The sequence below is a fragment of the Platalea leucorodia genome (genome assembly GCF_965183815.1).
Source record: "Platalea leucorodia genome assembly, chromosome: 3".
In the NCBI taxonomy this organism is placed as follows: domain Eukaryota; kingdom Metazoa; phylum Chordata; class Aves; order Pelecaniformes; family Threskiornithidae; genus Platalea; species Platalea leucorodia.
This window is the reverse complement of record NC_138825.1, coordinates 55286650-55309959: the sequence shown is the minus strand read 5'-3', so window position 1 is coordinate 55309959 and position 23310 is coordinate 55286650. Positions and strand designations below refer to the sequence as shown.

Sequence of the window (23310 nt, the reverse complement as noted above, 5' to 3'; positions counted from 1 at the left end):
CACCCAATGTCAGACTTTTTACTGCAGATGTACAACAGGGCAAAGGCGATGGTGATTGCTCCTGCTGGATGTGGCTGACCTCAAGTAGTAGCTGTCATATCAGAGTTTAACACCTCTCGTGGTGGTGGTGGTGGTTGATGCAGCATTTACAGCCAAGACTACCCTTCTGCAGCTGGCGTGAGACAAGGAGACAGAGACTGGGGAGCTGTTTTGCTCCTCCTGGCACCCTGCTGCTCAAGGCAACAATGACTATTTTGCCTGTGTTTAGACCTACATTTAATACTCCTCTAAATTAGAAAACCTAGAGTCATACACAGGCACACACACATTCTTTCTGTTGCTAATATATATAATTAAATAAATATCATAAAAGTATGGTATTAGGGAACTGTCCAAAAACAACATTCAGGATTCTTGGAGATTTCTCATAGGTCAGGCTTGAGGGGCCAGGTGTTAAAAATATGAAAGGCTACCTTGGCATAGCGTGTTATATTTCAGCATAGCAGGCTCAACCAATTAAATGAAGAAAACCCGAAGGCTGAGACATGACTGAACTATCAATAGGAAGCTGTGGCTTAAAAGTAATAGTTACATTTTATCTGCAGTGTGTTACCCTGAGCTGATACTTTACAATGTACAGCACATCAGTTTGAAAGCTATAGTGATTTCTCATCCGTTCCTTATTTAAGGAAACAGTCTAAACCCTTTAAAAAAATTCTAAAGATTATAAAGAGACAAGCGTTCTTGGTGTTTTGACAGAGCACAGTTCACATAAAGCCTATTCCATTTAACATTTCATGAGAAATAACTAAGCAGCTTAGAATTTGTTAGACATATCAAAGTTCCCAAATTATTCTATATTTGACAACTACACAGAAGTGAAAGATTTACATTACTAATTTCAAGATGCTTAAAGAATTGAATACTGTACTGGTGACCGTATAATAGAGAAACAGATTATCAATGCTGAAATCTCCAAATTTGATATAAGAATAATAAAACCATTTTATAAGAGAATGTAAGAAAACATGTACTTGATATATCCAAAATTACATCAAACTATTAAAAACACATTGGAAGAAAGTCTTACTCTGGCATTAGGGCAAATGAGAACTTATGAGCATCTCAAGATTTGATTCTATTAAAACAGCATTAACAGTCAGTGACTTTAGCACTGTTTGAAAGATTTAGATGCACACTTCGAATGTAACGAATGTGAGAAACCTTATGTCAATAGTAGCAACAGGGATTATAGAAGTTGTGAATTAAAGCTACTCTGCTTAGATCTGCCTACTAATATTGTTTGCAATTGTTTTTAAGTTTATAAATGGCAGAAAATAAAAACAATTTCCTGAAAAGTATTTGACATGTAGCCTACTGGAACAGTTAGTTAACAGGACATTACAATACCTCTTCACTTCTGATCTGATTCATAGCTATATATTTAATTATATCTATCTCTTCATGCCAAATAATTAACTGACCAAAGTGTGAGTAAAACAGCTTAAGATTTTGCTTCCACTGAAGTTGGATCACAATGCCTTTCTATAAAAATCACATGGCCTTAGAAATTAAACACTTCCTACCAAATTCTTCTTCCTGTAAATTCATCTACATTTAGTACACTTCTCTGTACCACTTCACAGCATGTTATTTATACTTTCAAATATTTGCCATTCTTAAGAGAAATGGCTGCTCTTAATAATGGCCACAGTATTTTCTATAATTTCTAGAAATGGTTAGTTACACCAAGTATCTCCATATAGCCAAGGTAATTGCAACTTTTTCAAAGTTCACCTCTGATGCAAATAAAAGGGAAACACGACCCAAAAGCAACATATTCACAATAGGTCTTCAACTTGAGTTACTATCCGTTCCTTAACATGGAACATTCACAACTGAGTATTTAGGAAAAAACAGAAGACAAACTGATCTTAACAGCATATATGGCAAAGCTGAAGTGTTGGTCCATGAAGCATTTACATTTTGTTTATGCTATTGTTGCAGTCTTAGATGGTTTTTGATCCTTAAATGAAGCAAGAATAAGGATTCTTGCTTCTGATACTGTCACTAATGACAGAAATCTGTAGAAATGAAGACATTTCTACATAAGTTTAAATAGTGATTAAAATGACAATGGCTTCATATTTCTAAATGCATGTGTATTATGTTACCACCTTACAGCCCTATCACTGCAATGATATTACTTCCCACTTTGCAAGCAGTATTCCCCTTACTCACTGTTCCCATGTGACAAAAACCACACGAGTGATATTAACAGCAACTGAAATTATCAATGTAAGTAATTCTTGTCCTGTTTTGTAATCCATTTGACAGGTTATTTTTCACACACTGACAAAGAATGTAAAGAAGGTGAACTGATTGCACTATATGCCAGTGCAAAGAGCTACAACCATGCCACATACATCAAATTCATCCATGTGAACATAGTTGATGGTAAACAATTTATTTCATACAACATGAAGTTAATGACAGTAAGTGACACTCATATTTTACAAAACTCATTGTCCATTCACATTTAGTTGGCAATTCAGTTTAAAACAATGAAATGCAAAAACATGCAACTATTAACACCGAAAGAGGTGTTTTACTTATGCTGAAAAGCTTAGAACATAAGTTCAGAAAGAGCCATGCAGAGTAAACATGCCAGATAAGGTATAGAAAACATGGAAGTGAAAAAAAAAAAACAAAACACCAACATTCAGTGCATGGCATCAAACCACTCAAAACTCTAACAGAATGCAGATGAAATAATTAAGTTACTTTAAACTTCCAAGAAACTGCACAAGTTACACAAATCATAGTATGGGCTGACTGGGAAGACACTTAGGAATTACATGTCAAATACATTATTTTCTCAATTAACTCTGTGTTTAACTTACACACTGAGGAATGTATTACTTGTAAATAAATGTTTTGCTTTTTAGCTGTGAAAAACATTCACAATACTTCCAGTTGAAAGGCTTCAAGCTGAAACAGATGCCAATAGTTCCATAGAATTGTCATTAGCATGTTTTATTAATACTATAACATTACTCTTTGAAAAAAGTGAGAAAAAATAATGAAGTCACACTCAAACATACTATGTTTTTTACACAAGATAGGCTGTCTTAAGTTCAGAAGAGACTGCTTTGGGACAAAAGGGAAACATTACCTCATCAACAGGCATTGCTATAACATGCACAAGATTAAGTGTTGTTTTTCTCATCAGAAGAACTGAATTAAGTTTCTAGTTAGCCTGAATTTCCTTTAGGAGAACATATTAATTGATACCCATGTAAATGATACTAAGTTTTTTTTTTAATTACAGATGAATTAATATAAAATATTTTTGACAGCCATTTGCTTTCTTGAATTATATTGAGGCTTCTACTGTCTCAGAACTCATCTTCCCTAACATTTCTGTTATCACTTCAAGGAGGGCTCAACGTAGTACTGAGCAAGGGCCATATTCTTGCTCTTCCTCATTCTGTACCTCAGATTCCAAAGACTACTTCATCATACATGTATTTATTCTTCTTCTCAATTACTGAATTGCAATGAAAGGGATTAATGGTTTAGGATAAAAGTTAATTTGCCAAACAGCAAATCAAAGGGAGACTACAGGAAAAGAAATCTCTTCCTTCCCAGTCTTAAACTAAGGATCAACACAACCTATGAAATAGTAGTTTATCAAAAAGTTTTACTATATAAAGTAGTTTCAACCTTTTTATATGATCAAAGATATGAAACTAAATCCTCCTACAATGATATACGAATGTGCTAAACAAAAACAAAATGAACCATGAACACTGATTTTGAAATGAAAATAGCCATATCCCAGTTAAGGAAGAGTCTCTTTCCCAAAATTAAATCATACAGCCTCTCACCTTCATTTATTTAATGACCCAGGTGTCAGAAGCAGAGTTAATTTCCATTCCAATCATAAAAGGGTTCAATCTACCTGCATACAACATATTCCAAGGCAATTTTGTCGCCAAATTGTTAAGACACAAGTCTGGAACTGATAGGGTATTGTGTCTCTGTTGGATGCAGAAAAGTAAATACAGTTCTGGAACAGTAATGGGGTGTACTTATAGAGATGTGACCAAGTTCTCCTCCAGATGATTAAATGAAAACATGATACTACCTCTATCTTGACCATAGTCATATGGAAATCTGACCATATGGCTATGAACGCAACACAAAAAAATAAATCAGCCATACGTTCTCAAAGAGAGTGTACCTTTGCAAAAGTACTGGAATAATGTTGTGACTTGCATAGACTGAACTCTTAGTACAGATTAGAATTTCACCCATCCAGAAAACAAAGAAGTACAATTGTAAAATCAGAGAATTTAAACCATCAATATCGTTGATTTTTTAAAGAATTATTGTGCCCAGTGTATTTAGTACACAAGCAGCCCATAGAATCACCAATTAGCATAAAGAATGAAAAATTAATAACTTAATGCATTGAAATTTGAATTTTATTTTGGTTTTTGCTGCTGGGTTAGTGTTGCATAGAGTAAGGCACAGAGCAGAATTTTTCTAGTTCCTACCTATGTCATTGGCTACCATCTTGGAAAACTTTCTGCTTTTGGTCTTCACTGTAAATAATATTTTAATAAAAAAGATCAATCTAAGTGTATCAAAGGATGAACTGAAGAAAAAATAAGACTATAGAAAAGAAAAATACTGTACCCTTTTCTATAAAATTATTCATTTTTTGATCATCATCAGAATTGTTTGGTGAACCAGAACCTATGAGTGAAGACAGAATGAAATGGATATGCAAACATGTATCTTTGACACAAAACCAATGTATTAATACAAGCTTTGAGTTTTAAGGAAAATACAAAGATGTATTAAAATATCAAATACTGATACTGGTATTCTCTGTAGCTGTACTAGATATTATAAAGTCCAAATGATTTTGGCATGACAGGAATTTGCTATATTGAGATTAACCACAAAAATTATAATGCAAGGTACAATGTTCCACAGTGCAGCAAGTTTAGTGCTAGAAATATTTCTCTCACTGAATAAAATGTTTATATTGAATAACTAGATTGCTGTCCTAATCATGGTTCCAGACACAAAGATTAACCTAAATTATGATTCACAGAACACTGCTGTACCAATGAACTCAGGTTTTGAAAATTTGAGGTTTTTTTCCAATGCAGTAAGTCACTGTTGGGCCACAGTTCTTCAACTATTCTGCAGACAACTCAGAGCCAATACTGCCACCTGAGATTTTTCTGAATCCTTAATAGTGAAAAAACAGTGATGGCTCTAAGCCACAACTTGAGGCTTACCATTATCATGAAATTCAAACACAGTTCGACTGAAAAATGCCAAACTTCATTGGATTTTATATTGTTGAAGTGTGAAATAAGAATAGAATGCAAACATTTTGACACTCATGAACACAAAAGCTTGATGGTTTACAATGCTATACAATGTCTTATGCATTAGATAAATGCCCTCGGAGTCTAAGCTTATTACCATTTAACTTCTGCAGAAAAAGTAGGAGATAAGTTATTATTTTTCTCGCATTTTCTCAGTATTTCTGTAGCTCTGTGTTATTAAAACTGCAGGACACTCTCCTAACCCGCATAGGCAGGTAGTCCCTTTCACAGTCCTCTCAACTGTATAACCATCCACTGGAGGGAGTCTAATGGAAGTTAGCTTCCACTTCTCTTCACCTGGGCACAGAAAGGTGGAAGATTTAGATCACTTGAGCAAATGCAAACTACAGCCCAAACAGTGGCTGGTCTGTTTTACATATCATATTGTAACAGTCAAAGCCAATAATGCACTCAATTGCTAATTCCATCCTCCATTCTTAAAGCTAGTAACAAGCAAACTTCTTGTGCTAGTGTATTCTCCTCTTAACTACAGAGCCTCTAGACCAGAAAAAGTTCATTTAAATCTGGCTTCTGTCCTGCATGTCAAGCTCACCAATACTGTGCAGCTGATTTCTCCAAAATGTCCTCTTACTTCTCTGAAAACGGAAAGCCATTTTCAAGCTTCTTTCCAGTCTTGTGCTCTTGCCCAGAAAAGGTATAAAACTTAAACCAAACCTAAGGAACTGGAGCTCTTCTCTCTTCAAAAACATCACCAAATGATTTCCGTATCAGGGAGGTGCCTCCCTCTGAGTACCTTTCTCAAAGGAAAACTGAAGCCTGCCATGACCTCATCTCATTCACTGAGAGCTGGGAGGAGAGGACAGAACCAAGGGAAACAAGGCACAGTCCGGTCTCACTACCTCATGATTCTGTTTTACAGGGGAATGCAACAGTGAGTTTCCCCCTCCATCTTTTGTCCATTCAGTAGTTTTGGTAGTTTAGACTTATTTCTTTTTAGTATTGTATATGTACTTAAGACATTATATACTCTTTTCACAGAATAATCAGTTCCCCAAACATCTAGATTTTACTGTAATATGAACTAACTTCAAAATAGTCTTCTCAGATAGTCAACTCATAAATTGGAGATTGATTTCTACCTCTGCAGGATTAGGAATTCTCCCCTAACTCTGTTTCCTTTCAGGACATTTGAATCCATCTATTCTAAGTTGCTTCCTTTTTTGATCCTCAAAGAAATATCCAAATTGCATTAATTTTTAACCTACTTCAGCTAACACAACTCAGGAGGGAGGGAGAGAGGGAGGTAAACAGAGAGGGAAGGGAAGCAAATTGTGAAATTTAGGATTTTTCCATATAAACCTTGATTTTCATCTTTGGGCTTGCTTTCATTGCACTGTTAGTGGAAATGGTGAATTGAGTTTTACTCTACTTCAACTCCAAATTATGAAAGAAATCCTCTAACTCAAATTAAATAGTGTTTTAAGTTTTAGCAGTAACAGTTGGAAGTGGTTTGGGCTGACATTTGAGTGATGCTGGAGCAAGGGGAAAAAAGGATACAGATTAAGGGTTACAACTCATTAGCTGTTCATTGTACACTGTTTATAGCAGTCTGTCAGAAATTAGACTTAGCCTGGACTTTAGGTGGCTCAAATTCAAATACCTTAGTAAGAATTATCATCAGCTTCCCCAGTCTTGAAGGAGAAAGTGATTTACTGGAACTGCAGCACTGCACAACAAGTTGTTTACAGACATTGGTCTTTATATTTAAAAATTAAATAGGAAAGATGCAATTTATTCTAAACACCACAAAAAATGCTTGCATTAAAAAGGAAGATTACAACTTCAGCATGCCAATGCTTTGCATTACACAGGTTTGTCATGAAATCACATGTTCAGTTAAGACTTTTTAATTAAAATTTCCAACCAAATTTTGCTTGAATTATAAATAAATCTCATTTACCCTAAGAAAGGGTTAGCAAAAAAGAAAGTGACATTGATCTAGATGAGAGTTTTGCACAATTTAACATCAAAAAAGCAGTTATCAAATGAGAAATTAAAATTTATGTTAAAATTTCTACTAGAGCTACGAACAGGATATTTTGTTTCATTATGCTTTCAACTTGGCTTTGAAAGGTACAACAGAAAAGGACTCTATCTTTAGATTCCTGTATTGATTACCATTTTGCACTGTATTGCAAAGAGTGCACATACTACTTTAGGTAGTTGAGTAAACCTGCAATTTTGTTCTTTAATCCAACTTTGCGTACAGCTTTGAATGAAACAGATAAATTGACACATTACTTTAAAAATTTTCTTAGAGTAATGGTGAAGGTAATGACAAAATTTTAGTTACTACATGAAATATTCATCTCAAATACTATATATTGACATGCACTATTAAGTACATACATGGCTATAGCCTCAACTAGCCAATATTAAACAAAATACTAAGTAGTATTACATATTGCTGAAGTTTTAATTTAAAATATTCATATACAGTAGTGGCAACTAAAAAAAAAAAGGGTGGGGGCAAGGAGGAATGTTAAATAGGGAACGCCTACTTTGTAACGATGCCAGTTTCTGAAGGGCTCCGATTGCAAAGAAAAATAGTAATTTACCACTTATGAGGAAGCAGAAGTAAACTAGCTCTTTTTACAGAAATAATCTTTACCAATTTTAACCCTAACTCTGAAACACAATCATATGAACTATTATAGGAATTTCTGCATCTTTTGTCAATGATTCAAAATTCCATTGTCCACTATGTTCCCTGAAGCATAAACATTTCAGATTAAATCTCTCTTCACTCACCTTTATGACATATTCCTATTGCATCTCTTAAATCAGCCTTGTTTTAAAAATGCAGTTGTGCAATGCAGCAAAATTTATGACAGCTCAAACAGTTTGTGAGAGGACAACAGGTTTTATGTAATTACTTAACTAGTAAATGTTGACTTAAAGCATTCCATCTTCTGGGCAAATGACAAGCTGAAGATCAGAGAAAGTTATGATTACCTGAAGTGGGTGATTTGCAGCGATCTTCCGGCACCATCGTACCTTCATTAATATCACAAAGACCTGCTGGAACACAAAACCAGCATATAATAAATACAGCTGCTATTTTATCCTTTCTTCCACTGCAGTTAGGAACTTCATTTCTTACTAGCTACAAACCAGCGAGTTGTAATAGAATTTCTCTTACATATTACGTGTTTTTTTTTTTTTTTTTTTTTTTTTTTTTTTTTTTTAATTTGGACATTACACTATAGAGTCTGTATGACTAGAGAGTCACTTACTTCTTCCTACTAAAGTTTTCTTTACAAAACACATTTCCTCATTAAATTTTAGTGAAAACCACCATATTTTCAGCAAGACAGACTGATTAGAACAGTTATTTAGATGCTATAGATATATTAAGTAAAAGTATCATTTCTGCTTTGAAAAAATCCTATATTAATATTAAAAGTGTAATTGCAAAAGAAAGTCAGATGAAAGAAGATCTTGAAGATTACAACCATGTGTGCAGTATGATGTGCGAAACTACAGTGCCTTTTTTCCAAATTATTTTCCCACTGTTACAGTGATATGCTTTGTATTTGCTGTTGCATTGCCAAGTTCATTTTCCAGCATAACTCCTTATTGATGTCACTTACAGAATTTAGGTTTAGGGTGCTTACTTAAGTGTTCTTCCTTGTATGGAGGAATTTCACTGAATTCTTACATCATCAAATCCGATTATTTGAATAACTGCAATGTGTTAATATCTAGGAGCTCACTCCTTTCATTCCACTGAAGGAAATAAAGCATTGGAGTCCACAATCAGATGCTAAAGATAGAAGTTGCCTCATAAGGGTCCTAAATATTATTCCACAGCACTAACTAGAAGTATACAAGCAATTTTTCTATTTTCCTTTTTGACAAGAAATTGCTGTCAAGACTGCCCACGATTAAGAAAAGTGAATTTTATTGATATCTTAAGGCTAGTAATGCATCTTTAGGTCTATATAATAAAGTTTTTGTTCAGAAATTTCATGATGTGATACTAATGCAAACAAGCACATAATACTTAACAGTAATAGTTAAGAAATATTTGTTAAAATGAAAGGTTTTTGCATGCACACAAATATTTTAAATAGTCAAAATCTTGAGAGTTGTAACGGTAATGGTTAAGGCAACAAGGGCTTGCACATGCAAAGCCTGTCTATACAGCTGTATTCTACACATTCACTAGTGCATCTGTATATATCTGTTAATAGACAACAAAAAAAAATATACAGGAACAGCACTACTCTTCTATCAAAGCTGTAGAATTTCCAAATAAGAGAACAGAAGTTAATAATTTAAATGAAAAAAAGATTCTCCTGAAATATCATATCAATGTGGAAAACATTAGAAGTATTTTGCATTCATACACAGTTTCATTTATGCAAAGTAGTCTTTAAGATTAGTAAGAGCATGTACAGCTTCAGCTTCAAAACTCAATGACTAGGATTGATGTGAAATTGTCAAATGACCACAAGGCTTGGTTTAGCCTACATTTAACAACAGTCCAGGAACTGATAGCAATTCCGAAATGTATGGTGAAATCCCAGGTGGAAGCTATACCTTTCCACTACACAGGAGAAAGTAAAAAGCTGTTTGTTCATTTATTTATCTATCAGTAAATCAACGATTACTACGGGATAATTGTGGTATATATTCTCTAACAAAGTATGATTTGACCTCTGAAAGCACCAGTGTTTTGAACATGCATGGGAGTCTAAATGTTTTGTACTAGATAGGGTTGTGTAAAAAGATATTTCAAAAATCCAGGTGCTGCTCTCCCGACAAGCAATACAAGTTTTAGATAGCAGAAGTGCTGGGAGGACAAACCTGTACTGTGCTTTTAGAAATAGTTGTGTTTCTAGATCATGCTCCTCCAGGAGCCAAACTGTACAAATCCAAACATGCAGTTCAGGACCTTAATTTCACCTTTCCCATAAATATTTTAATTCTTTATCTTCATAGGAAGAGTTTAACTTCTCACACTAGTTTTGCTATGAAAAGTGAAATCCTGCAATTGACAGGAATAGCCTTTAGCCAAGAATGAAGTCACACATCTGCATGCTTGATTTCTTTGTAAGAAGTCTTGAGGCTATGATTTGATTAACATACATCTTAATAACTTGTATCAATTGATCCAACAGAAAACCTCCAAAACGTTCTCTCATCATAAACCTATATATTAGTTTTATGCATTAGGTAAGATTTATCCCACTGAAGAGTAAGTGTGCATTATGACAATCATTATGGCACATAAACCTTGGAAATTAAGCATAGTCATCACTGCTATTATTTAAGAGAGAGAAGAAGGGACAGGGATAGATAAACAGTAATTTTATCTATGACTGTATTAGTAGTTAAACTAAGCAGAGAATAACAAGAATGATCTGAGTTAAGTCTGTGAACTATAAGGGTCTGTCCATGACCAATGAGAAGAAGAAACTGGTGTAACAATCATTACTGCTGTTCATCTTAAAAGCCCAGGTACCCTGATAGAAGCAGTGTGCGCACTGGCAGTAAGACAGCTCTCTTGGAAAAGTTCTCTGGTTTAAGGCTTACAGCATATGCGCAAATTGCTATGGATTACTGCAAATTGCTATGGATTATTGCAAATTGATGCAAGATTTTCCATTTCAGAACTGCAAAGACTACAGCCTGACTAGAACACAAATATATGGAAAAGTGACGACCTAATAAGCTTTTAGCTTATCTCTCCAACTCCAGTAGCAAGAAATTTGAAAAACCCAAAAAATGAATAGAAAAAAACAGTGTCATTAAAGACAAAAATTACCGTAACACACCCTGGAATTACAGCTGAAATTAACTTATGTATAAAGTAAGTTTCATGAGACATTTGTCAGTTTGTCACATAAGCTTTAGACAAATATATCTGAAGAAACTACAGCTTGACTGGAAGCCAGCCTAATTAAAAATTACAACTAGAACCAGCTTGATATGAAGGTATAAGAGTTAGAATTAAAAACAATTAACCTGAAAAATGGAGTAAAAAAAAAAACCCAAACCCAACAATCTTTCTGATTCAGTTCTGGACTTGGCTTAGCCACAGCTGATGTTGGTCTGGTTTAGTTGATGTTTAAGTTAAAAATTCAAACAGAGTTCATGTCCAGATCCAGTTCAAGGAGAAAGGGGACAAGGAAAACAACTAGAACTCTTGTGGGGTTGCTTGTTCCAGGCACATATTTTCTTCAGGTTTGACTCAACCCCAGTTCTGAAACCCTTGTAAATTACACTCAAAAAAGGCTTTTTGATGTATAATAAAAATTTTTAAAAAGTCATGTGCATGCCAGAACTGCTTCTATTTTGTTAGAACCCTAAACTGCCTCTAGTAGAACTAAGAAATACTAACTTATAAAAAGTTGTATTATATTGTACTAGGTAAGAAGTCCCATAAACCTTGTAAGTCCCATCAATAGTAACTTGCAGAAGAGTTAAGATTGGTGTCCTATGTGAACTTAATTATGTAACTAAGCAAGGAAAAAAAATAACAACTGTCTGTAAGTTTTAGTGTTTAGTCATAAAATTACAAATTGTTTGATAAGTTGGTACCAATATTGGCTTTCTTCTTAATGGCTCCTGTCACATTTAGCAAACTATATCAAGCAAAGATCTCCAAACAGTGTAATCCTCTATTGTGTAGAGAGTTTTCATCACACTATAAAGCTTTTACTTACACACAGTGTGTCTTTTGGCACATGGCCAAAGTTGGGTTCCGCCCCCCGCCCCACTATTACAACCTGAAGGCAAACGTTGACTTTGTTTTTATCCTTGACAAGCAGCTGATGACACTGTCTAGCAGGCCTTTACAAAATACATACACCGCATGCTTCACAAACTATAAATTGCCACCCAAAACATGTGATTAATATACCTGGTATGAATCACTGATAAATTCCAAAACACGATCCCAACTGGGAGCTTGTATCTGTTGAGCTAGCCTGAAATGACAGTTTACAGTCTAGCTAGTGTAGAGAGCCTTTTCTCTAAATAGATGCTGCTTTAAGACGGGAATCTGAATTTCTTTCTGAGTAGAAAAAATAAGATGACAGAAACATACATCATATTCTTGCAACACAAGTGAAGGGAAAATCTCGCATTTTTTAAAAAAGTCTTTTTAAGTTTTCAGTTGGTTGACTGAGGACATGCCATTTACTAAATTATAAATATGTAAGCAGATAGTGATAATCCATTAAATAGACATTTTATGCTGGAACATACAGAATAGCAGGGTTCTTAATGAGGAAGGACCAATTCTTGCTGAGTTTTTTGGGCAAAACCTATGGAAGTGGATGAGTAACACCGAATGATATTTTCGTACTCCCCTCTATATTGAAATAATTTAATTTTTGGTTCTGCGAATCTTGGGATACAATGTACAAAAACAATATGCTGCTCTGTTGTATGCTGTCTGAACCTGAACTTAATGTAACTAAGAAGTTGTCTGAATGCATGAATAGGCCAGTATGATTTTTTTTTTTTTTAAATACATTGCAGTTGTCTCAAAGAGAATGGAAGATATAGTCAGTTTCTCTAAAACAACCACATTAAATACATAAGCGCTTTTTCTAGGGAGATTTAGAAATTAGGTACTAATACTCCCTGAAGGTTATTAGAGCTGTACAGTAGTTGAAAATGTCTTATTCGTAGAAAAATCAATTTAGAAGTATTAAAATACAGCTGTTTTAAAGATAAAGAATTCAATGAAGGCATATATTTCAAAACAAGACCAAGGAAGCATAAGTTCCTTGCATCTTTGAAGACACTAAACACAGATATTAATGTTCAAGAAAGGGAGAATGCAAAATCCAAAAAAGTGTTCTGACTAACTCTTACAGCTCCAATCCTATAAATGTAGCAAAGGATACTTCTGAAATGTAACAGACTTATTTGTGGAAAATTACACAGCAATAATGCTTTATAATTTAAGCTATTGAAGTCTAAGCAATACCTACATTGAAAGAATTACAAATAATGAGAAATATTAAATGATACTCTGGAGAAATTATTATCGTTTTTTAAAAAAAACTGTAGCTCCAGCTAATCAAGATACTGGGAGGATGGTGGAGAGAAAGAGAATTAACTGCATAGTTAAGAAATTAACTTTTGTACAAAACCTGTTTAACTTATTCCTAAATTAAACAGTCCAGGTAAATTCAGCTTTACAATTGTCGGCTTCAGAAACCAGTTTTGGGACTTCTGCACATCTTTTGCTTCCCTTCACAATAATAAATCAGCGGCAGATTCCGGTTTTCAGTTCTGTATCATCTTAAGGTAGAGGCATTTCTTTTACACCTAGCTCCCTTTCTCCCTTGGCAGCAGAGGATGGAAGACTATACAGAAAGCACTATTTGGCTATTGAGCCTACCCTCTCTGAAATGTATTTCTTTTTTCTTGTTGGGGAAAAAAAATAGCAGAACTAACGGAACTGGACTACAATAGCAAGTCTTTTTTTTTTTTTTTTTTTTTTAACTCCAGGTCATTCTTCCCTTAGCTTAGTTTTATTCTGCTCTCCTTCATTAAAAAATAGGGTAAGATTACCTACGTCTGCCCAAGGGCTGGAGAAAACTGGCATTCTAGGCAAAGGAATAATGTTATACTTTTAAAAATCAGCTTTACGTTCTCTAAATTTTTGGATGCTGTGAATGATGGAATAAGTCAGAGAAGCCCTCAGGTAGATCATGGTTCTGATGGCTTCTGACCTCCATCACATAGGCACCTGAACTTCAAAACTGCTTGGAAACCCCACAGGGCTGTGCAATACATAGACATCTCCACTCTTAATCCCTATGAACAACATCTTTTAGAAGTAAATTTTCATTTGTAATAGACAAACCACTGTCTTTTACAACGTTAAATAGTATTATTAATGTTAAATAATAATAATAATCATAATCATAATAATTAATAATAATCTAACACTAGAGCTCTGAAGCTTTTTCTGCCAGAAAGGGGACCAAGCAAGGGAAGATTCTAGCCTCAGATCTCAAAACAACACTAAGTTTGGCAAGTAAGATCCTTGGCTCTGCAGACATCAGTAACTTCTGAGACAGGATCTCCTTTTGATTTTTTGATATTTATGTCTTTAAAAACACAGAATACAGAGACTATTATGATTGTCTTTTTTCCTTCAAGTTTCTTTTAAAGATGCCATGAACAAGAAACATGATAGATGCGTGATGGATTAAACATCAGTTTCTAAAAGTAAAACAATTACTTAAAATGGACTAACAAAAATATTTATGGTGAGTGAACAAGTCAAAAAATCAAATTCAGATGTTCAAAAATATTTTATTGTCATGAGATGACTTACTTATATAAGAGGTGCGAAGCTTTTTCACAGACTCTGAATATAAGTTAGAAAGGCCGCACATGCAAGAAGCCACAGTCAGCATACCTTTATGAAGCAATGAGAAAAGGAAAGACGGAGACACTAACAGTACATTTGAGACAGAAAAGCCGGCAGAATAACTTGTATAACGAGGTTTATAAAATGCTCTTGCCATGCAGATCGTTAGTATTAAAATGTAAGATAAAAAATACATGATTTCATGTAACAGTTATATTCATGAGCAAAAAGAACTTCATTCATGAACATCTTAGAGACACAGTTGTATCTCAGTTATGCAAATCCAACAAACACATTAAGACAACAAAAGCCAAGAAAACAAAGCAAGTAATGTTTAACACTCCAAAAGGCAGTTTATAATCTAAATGCATGAAGCAGAATTTAAGCCCTTTACTCCCAAGAGGAATTAACACAGTCAGCCAGTAAAGTTATTTCTTTCTCTCAAAGTAATTTTTTAATAAAGTTTTTACTTATTAGAAGGAAATATTTTATCTGATAGGATACCAACTGTGTATGTTGTGCTCTACATTAATGATTTTTAGACCAGTTTCCTCAGATGGAATAAGCTGACTGGTGCTAACCACATCTTACTCAAACCAATAATTTACTAAAATACATCTTGGAACATCCATTTCAATTTGAATAAAATATTACCTAAAGAACTTACCTGGACTTTATTCTGGATCTCAAAATAAAGCAATCAACACTAGAGCATGAAGAATTTTTTTTTTTGAACAGTTTATTTCCTATAGAAAAATAATCATTTGGGGCAGCAGTGACATTGTTTACCATTCTGTCTTTAGCCGTTTTCCAAATTAATTTAAAAGTATCCACTACATAACAAGGAGGAGAAAATTTCAAAAGACTAAATTTTCCTTTTGGCAATAAAAGCTTGGAATTTTAACCAAAAAGTCACTTTCCTCCTCAGCTGCAAAGAAACACCTTTCTTCACTATAATTTAAAAATCAAAGTCCTTTTTTCATAAAAGATTTATTTTACCAGCTTGTGTTCGGAAGTTTATTTGGTTCATTTAAATCAAAGGCATTCATTTAAATCAAGCATAACATAACAGCATACACAACACAACATGCTTTAGCTTGTCCAGGACATTTCTAGTCAAAGTTTAAAATAGGAAGCCGAAAGATCCCAGCCGATACACTGGCTATCTGCAAACATTAATGGGTTTACACAGGCATGTGATATGGGTACTAGGTTTATCAGAAATACCAGGATACTTCCACTTCTTCATCCTGTGTGAAGTCAAAATCTTGTAAACTGCATAAATCCATTGTACATTTATACTTATATCTATTCACACAGATAATGTTTTCCCATCTGCTTTTTCTTAAAACATACATTACACTGAAAAAGAAGTAATGATATCAAGCATCAGTAGATCCCACTAAAAGACAGGTTTGAAGGAAACGTGAAGTAACAAATGTGCAATAGTGACATTAGGGACAGAAAGGATGAAACCACAATGGAGAAAAGTATGCTAGTGTTCAAAGAATATATGCTAATAGCCCAGATAAGCTCAGAAGAAAGGCACAGTTAATTAAAACAAGTTTTGGGTTACTCACCTCCAGATGGCTGCCGAGTTTTTCGGGGAGATCGTGGCTCCCTGCGATAAGGATCATTGGAGCCATACAGTTCAATAGTGCCTAGATTCAAGAGCACTGTCTTCTGAAGGTAATCAACCATGGCAATACCATTACAGTTTCCAAAAACTACTCTGGAAAAAGAGAAGTGGAAGGAAAGATGGTGCTAATCAAATGTTGGTAAAGTTTTATATTGGTATTCATTGCTGTTCAGATTTTTAAGACTTCCTAATTTTTATGAATTACCCTAAATTATTCCTATTTATAAATTACTATTTTAGAATGCAGCATTGTTTAATTGTTCTCTTGTAAAAACATGTGACACTGAGTAGAACAGATCACCATCATTGTACTTGCCAACCTATCTGACAGAGCCTTAAATGACATTTATTCTTGGCTGTACAGTGCAATGCTGATTTGTTTATGATGTTAGCATCATCAGGATCTGCCATGACCCAAAAGGAATCACCTTTTAAGCACAGGAGACTGATTGCTTCTCTTGTGTTGCTGTGCAGCTCATGTGAACACACATGGAGACTAATTTTTTAATAGATAATTTTAAACGACTAACAGAATAATGAAAAAACTGTGTAGAATATACTTACAGGCCGTACGCTGAGTTGATTGCTAAGCTGGTTATCTGTTGAGGAGGTTCTCCACTCACCCACACTAGCTGGATAACTAGCTCAATTTGGTAGCCTGGAGACTGCTTGAGAGGAGAATTTTTAACTCTGCAAAGTAAACATAACATGGTATCTTTTTGTGTTTTTCCACAGTCTCCATTTTTTCCCTCATAGGCTAAGAATTCATTAAACTACACCACACTGGACTTTAGAAAGCTGGAAAATTGCAAAAAAAAAAAAAATCAATACAAACACATAAAAGCAACCAGAAAAAAACACATTGGAACTGGTTATTCACTTCTTTTTAAGGGCTCTTTTGATTCATTACCTAATTGAAAATTAATTGAACAATGATCACAAATATTTCATTTCTCCCCTCTTCAGAGTAAGGCATAACAGTGTTAGCATGCTGTATTAACTTGAACAGATAAAGGTGTTCAGTGTCTAAAAGGAAAGCGTTATCAATTCTTTTCAGAGTTCCCACAAGAACTCTGATTTAGAGAATGGAAGGGGGTGAGGGGTGCATGTGGAAGAAGCATACTGAAAAGGGAAACGGAAGCACAATGTATTGAGACAAATGCAAACAAAAAGCTGACAATACAGTAGAAAAAATGAAAGCAAGGTAAATTATAATGGTAGACCAGTTGTATGGAAGGAACCTGGTAATGGCAGAATTGAAGCACCTGGAAAGATTTTTTTTGTTTTGTTTTGTTTTTGCATGCTGATGAACAAACTTATCAATGTCCTGCAGAAAGGATTAGGTCTTTCATTTTTTAAGGTGAAAAAAGTTATAGAACATAAGCTCCTCCAGTTCCTGAATTCCCCTAATTTTACCCATTCATTCTCATTAATGCATATTTTGGTTTGCCAGTATTTTACAAAAATTCAGAATTTCCCAACTTTTCTACTCCATCTAGTTTTCTTTAGAATTTACTGTCTTTAGAAAGACACTTCTGCAACTCAGTACAATCAATGAGATAAAAAAACTCCCACCCAGAGAAAATAACTCCATCAGAATTAGTTATTTTCTGGATGGATGCACTCAGAATTAAAATCCAAGTTGAGACCTTAAAACTTCAGAAAACAGGAAGTACATACATATGTTAACTTTATATCTGAAAATGAAGTTCAATGTACATTCTGTGAGGAAAAGGTGATGTACTAGAGGCCTTATAATGCTCTCTTGTAGAAGAGTAACAAGATTGTCTTCTTTTAACCTTCATTTCTCAAATGAGTAAGAGTTCACACATGAAGAACCTTAAGAAAAAAACTCCCAATATAAAAAAAATCGGAAAATTGTCAAAGACACACACTGCGAGGCATCATGCAAAATGAAGATCCATGAGAGTGAGACATATATTTAATTGTTTCCTGTTCCCAAAATACAAAAGTAGTTCCCTTGGAGAGTTATGAAAAAAATATGTTTATAAGCCTAAAAAGAGTTACCTTTTAGTTAGTTATTTGTAAGCATTTTCATTGCTTTTGATTTGGCTCTAAAAAATCTAAGGCTCTGGAAAACTAACAGATGAAATCTATTCAGACATACTTGGCCTAAAGTTAAGGAGAGACACAAAACATTAAGTTGCCTACTCATTTCAATGGACAATGAGGTTTCAAAGTAACTATATTGCTGCTACTGAAAATGTTTGCTCTAAAGCATGAGCTTCTACAATTATACTAACATCTATGCCAAAATTTCCTAAAGCAAGCAGCAGTCATAAGGTAAGAATTTTCAGATTTAAAAAAAAAAAAAAAAAAAAATCACTTTATGAAGTTTAAAGAAACTAAGATTGCAATATTAATTTCTTCAAACAGAACTCAACTTTCAGATATTTAGAAAGCGTTGCTCTAAGAAATAAAACATTTTACCAACAATGACATTTCTGAAATAATATCTAAGTACATATATTCTCATCACATATTCTTGTGAAGTTTCACACTCAACAAAAGTATAACAGAATATACTTACTTTAAACATGGGACATTATCACGAAGTCCATCAGATGAACTGCTGCTAGTAGATGGATGAGACTGGGGAACGATGGATTGAGGATTGGAGCCTGTGCCTGGAGTTGGTAAAGGTGGCACCTGCTCACCATCTGGAGATTCAACATCATTTATTTCATATAACAGACGTACTTCTAGCATCTGTAAATGAAAGTAAAAAAAATTATCAGGAAATTCTGCCTTTCAAAAAACTATACACAAAATAAATGAAATGCAACTGAAGATATGAGTGATAGAAGTGACGTCTACGACTTTTCCATCTTTTAAAAGATAACAGCAGTTTAATAAACAGTGCCACCTACACAGACACACGTGGTCTTCAGAAATACAACACTACGAACACAATAATACAACAACTACAGACTGAATATCTGAAGATTGTAAAACTTGAAAATCTAACCTATTTCCCAATATTTAAAAGGTTGCTGCTTAACATTGGAAAGAAATTAAATAGTGGATAAAAGAACCATTTAATTATCATTCTGTGCACATAAAGTCTCAGTCATAAAGACGACTTGTTTTATGTAGTTCAGGAATGCTAAAACTAATAAGAGCTGAAGGCATGTAGAAAGCAACGCTTTATACTGTTGTAGCACTGTACACATGGGACTTAGTTCAATGTTTAATGTTGCACTGAACTAGGCCATACATTTTGAAGAACTAAGTTCATCATGATTTCAGATTTCCTTCTGTTGAGTCTATAACAGTATTAGTATTAATTGTAGTGCAGTGTAAAGAAAGTTTTCTGCTGTTTTATTCTCATTGTCTGCAAAGTAGAACTTAACTCATGGACTGAAACAAAGAGCTATACGGTATTTTTTAAAGCATTCCTAGTACTGAAGAACAGTTTGCTAGGGGCTGATTTCTAAAAATCATTTAGAAAAACTATTCCCTCTGAAGGGAATGTACTTGTACATAAGTAAACACCAGAAGGAAAAAAAAAAATGCCTCATCTCCTTAAACTGAGACTTACCTGAAAGGGGCAGAATTGGGGGTGGGCAGGCAGCAGGGAAGAAAACTAACTATGTTATGATTAATGCAATCAGAACATACAATATTTCATAATTAAACGGCTTCAAGTTAGCTTTCAGCTCATACATTCAGATAAGTAAACTTGTATGTGTGTGTCTGATTTAACAAAGGACGTCTCAAACTCTTGTAATAGAACTTGTCGTTGTATCTTATACAAAATAAAACAGTGACACAGCAAAGTCCTTAACAGACCTTAGGGCATGTCTGGCATGCTTCTATTCTTCTAGCTTAGCATACTGCAGAAGTTTTGCCAAGACACATGGTATTTATTAGGAAACAAGGAAAAAAATTGAATCAACTCCCTATAAGCTTTGAAAATTCTTCAACTCCACATCTCATTCACTTCTGTTTTAATTTTACCTTTGATGCAGCCAAGTTTTGATCCACTATTTGCTTTGATAGATAGAACAAAGAACAATTATTGGCTGCAAAACCTGAAAAAGCCAATGAAAACCAAAATCTTAGTGTGCAATTTTCACTTTTGCTGAATTTCATAATTTATTATTTTGCCTCCACGAAAATAAATCTCCTCATTTCGAGGCAATTGTTTTTGTCCATTTCACTAATAAAAAGAAACAATGAAGAACTAAATTGCTAAAACAGTCTTATTATAGCTAAATCCTACAAAGTTAAAAATTGGTTATACTAATTACCGGAATGACTTCTGTTGTCACTTCCTGCTTGCTGAACCTGTAAATAATGACATGTGCAGAAACTCCAGCTATGCACAGCATTCTACTTTCTGGACACCATGAGATGATCTGAATAGCATATGGATCTTCATCTACTATATCTGTGTTTGGCTTGTCATCTTTACTCCGTGATTTTTCAAATACTTTGGCTGTTTTTAGCTTATAGAGCACTTGCAGCGTTACTAGGAACAAACCAAAAGAGATAAAAATTAGTTTTGATCTAAACAGATATTTCTCTCTTGTTAATTTTTCTAATTCAGTAACTTCTCTTCATAGATAAAGCCACTAAATTCAGCAAAAGAGGGCAGAGCAGAAGCACTGAATGTCTGTGTTGACTCTGCCCGTGCAGTGCACCACTTGCCCAATGCAGGATCAGTTAGTATATAAAAAACCAAACACTACTTTTCCTGAGATATATACTAAGCTTCAGTTATAAAATAAGCCCTCAGAGCTTCTCAAGGCTTAACTATACTTAGGGATCTCTTTATAACATGTAGTTACATATGCCATACCCACAACTTAAGCCTACCTATGGCAGAGAAAGTGAAGCTCCTTCCCTTTCTACTTACAGTATTTCAAATCCATGGCCTCTCACCTGTGTTCTCAGACTTAACAGCCTCAGCTCCTCAAATTTTTATTTTGTGCTGTCTGATCACTCAAAAGTGCTGCCTTCTGATCAGTCCACATTTTTCTTGATAGCACTTCTCCTAGAACTGTTCTAGTGAGGCCTTGCCACAGTTTAAAATTGTGAAAGAAATACTCCATGTTGGTTTTATGGATATTTCTATTTATTTATCCCAATATCAAGTTTCTTTTTTGTGCAACACTGACACTGCAATCCATTAGGCCTCCAATTTTTTTTCCCCCCAGAATATAAGTTCTGAGTGTAAATCATTGATCCTATATTCAAATAAGTGGTCTTGGATGCTATTCAATGAATAGCAACATCATTCTCAACTGTAACTCTAATTCTTACAGTTTCTTCCAACTGTCCTGGTGTTTCTTTCAAACTTCACAAGCATATTCTCTAGTCAATGGCCCAAAGCACTGCTACAAATACTAATCACACCATTAGGAAAGCCTAATTTATATCATCCTTCTTCCATATTTCAGTGGTTTTACCTGAATCACATTTTCCTAGTTCATCTGTAAGACTGTGCTATTAGAGAGATTTAAAAGTTTTAAAATCAAGATACAGGATACCTGCAGTTTCTCCCTTAACAGGTTTATTTATCTATTTTAGAAAGAAACTAAATGTCTTTAACAGGATCTCCTTTTGACAGATCTATACTGAATAGAATTTTTAAGCACACAAAATCAATTAGGTTTTTTTTTTTTTTCCTTTTCTTCACCCCACCCCTCACCCCCCCCAGTTCCACCCCCACCCCAAACTGAAGTTAAAGATCTGTAACACTCCAAATACTCCTCCTCCCAGTTTTTAAACATATACATTGCATCTGTTCCCTCCGACGCCCACACACCCCTTAGCATTTTGGAATCTCACCAGTCTTCCACAAGTTTTCAAAGACAACTGATAATGATTCCAAGATTGCTTCAGACAGCTTTTAAGTACAAGAGTAAGGTTAGTCAGAACTAGATGAACTAAAACATCTAACTCTGTGTAGTCCATTCTAATTTGAATTCTTACTGCAGTTCTCCCTGTTAGCTGTGTAGACCATCAGATGTAATTGGCCCTTTAACTGAAGAGAAATGTAGAATGGTATCAGACTCTTCAGGCCTGTTCAGTGTTCCACCAAAGAAAAAAGTGTTTTTAATTTACTGTTCTCCTCCCTTTCTTCACAAATGCCTAGATCATTTTATTAGCACAAACTACTACCGGTTCCAATTCTCATTTTTAGATACTGTAATTTATGAGGAGCTGATGTCTTATAAACACATGCCTCTCTCCTGTCTAAAAAGACAAAAATAACTTACTGAAATTCAATTGTACTAAAAAGGAATGTATTTCCCTGTCATGCCACTCTGTGCTCAATAATGTGCTTCTGGAAGGTGCTTCTAAAAAAAACTTTAGAATTCTTCTATTCTAGCTGGCCCTTGGCCTACCAGTGCATTTTCACTGAGGGGGTAAAAACAGTGAAACAATTAACTAAGAAATAATGTTAATTTTATTTAATTTTAAACCAAAGTTTCCTATGGAGTTACTGACTCTACATGAGGCAGGAAATAATGAGAATGACTAGTCTGCAATTATATCCCATTAGAGAAATCAGTAAGTTTAGAAAAATCCTACTGCACAGGAAAAAATCTCTACTGAAAACACTTACTTGCTGAGGCATCCCAAAACTTGATTGACCCATCAGCATGCCTATGAAATATTAAAAAATTAATAAGATGGTAAAACGGTTAGTTGGAGTGTTAGACCTCTTTGCTACTGATTAGAAAATATATGGCTAACATTCTATTTTTATTAGTATTCTTAGTGACACTTTATTTTCACAATTTATCGGAAGCCATATTTCACAAACATGTGCCCCAATTACTTTTAGACAGAAGAGATTAAAAAAAACATTTGGAGGCTAACTCCCTGAAATTCCACTGTACTAATATTAATTTATCATT

The 23310-nt window shown here is 34.4% G+C and overlaps 1 protein-coding gene across 5 annotated transcripts in view; it reads right to left on the bottom strand.

Annotated features, from left to right (window-relative positions):
* STXBP5 (syntaxin binding protein 5) overlaps positions 1–23310 on the bottom strand; it is a 114811-nt gene that overhangs the window by 20510 nt on the left and 70991 nt on the right. For 2 of the 5 annotated variants that reach the window (XM_082305759.1, XM_082305761.1), the window contains exons 14-19: positions 23016–23056; positions 20692–20912; positions 18969–19147; positions 16982–17107; positions 16359–16510; positions 8388–8453 (exon numbers count right to left, since the gene is read on the bottom strand). In XM_082305759.1, coding sequence (XP_082161885.1) covers positions 8388–8453; positions 16359–16510; positions 16982–17107; positions 18969–19147; positions 20692–20912; positions 23016–23056 — 785 coding nt within the window. Of the gene's footprint in view, positions 1–4562; positions 4611–4704; positions 4765–8387; positions 8454–16358; positions 16511–16981; positions 17108–18968; positions 19148–20691; positions 20913–23015; positions 23057–23310 lie in introns of all 5 variants that reach the window. The other 3 variants (XM_082305760.1, XM_082305762.1, XM_082305763.1) reach the window with 2 other exon arrangements.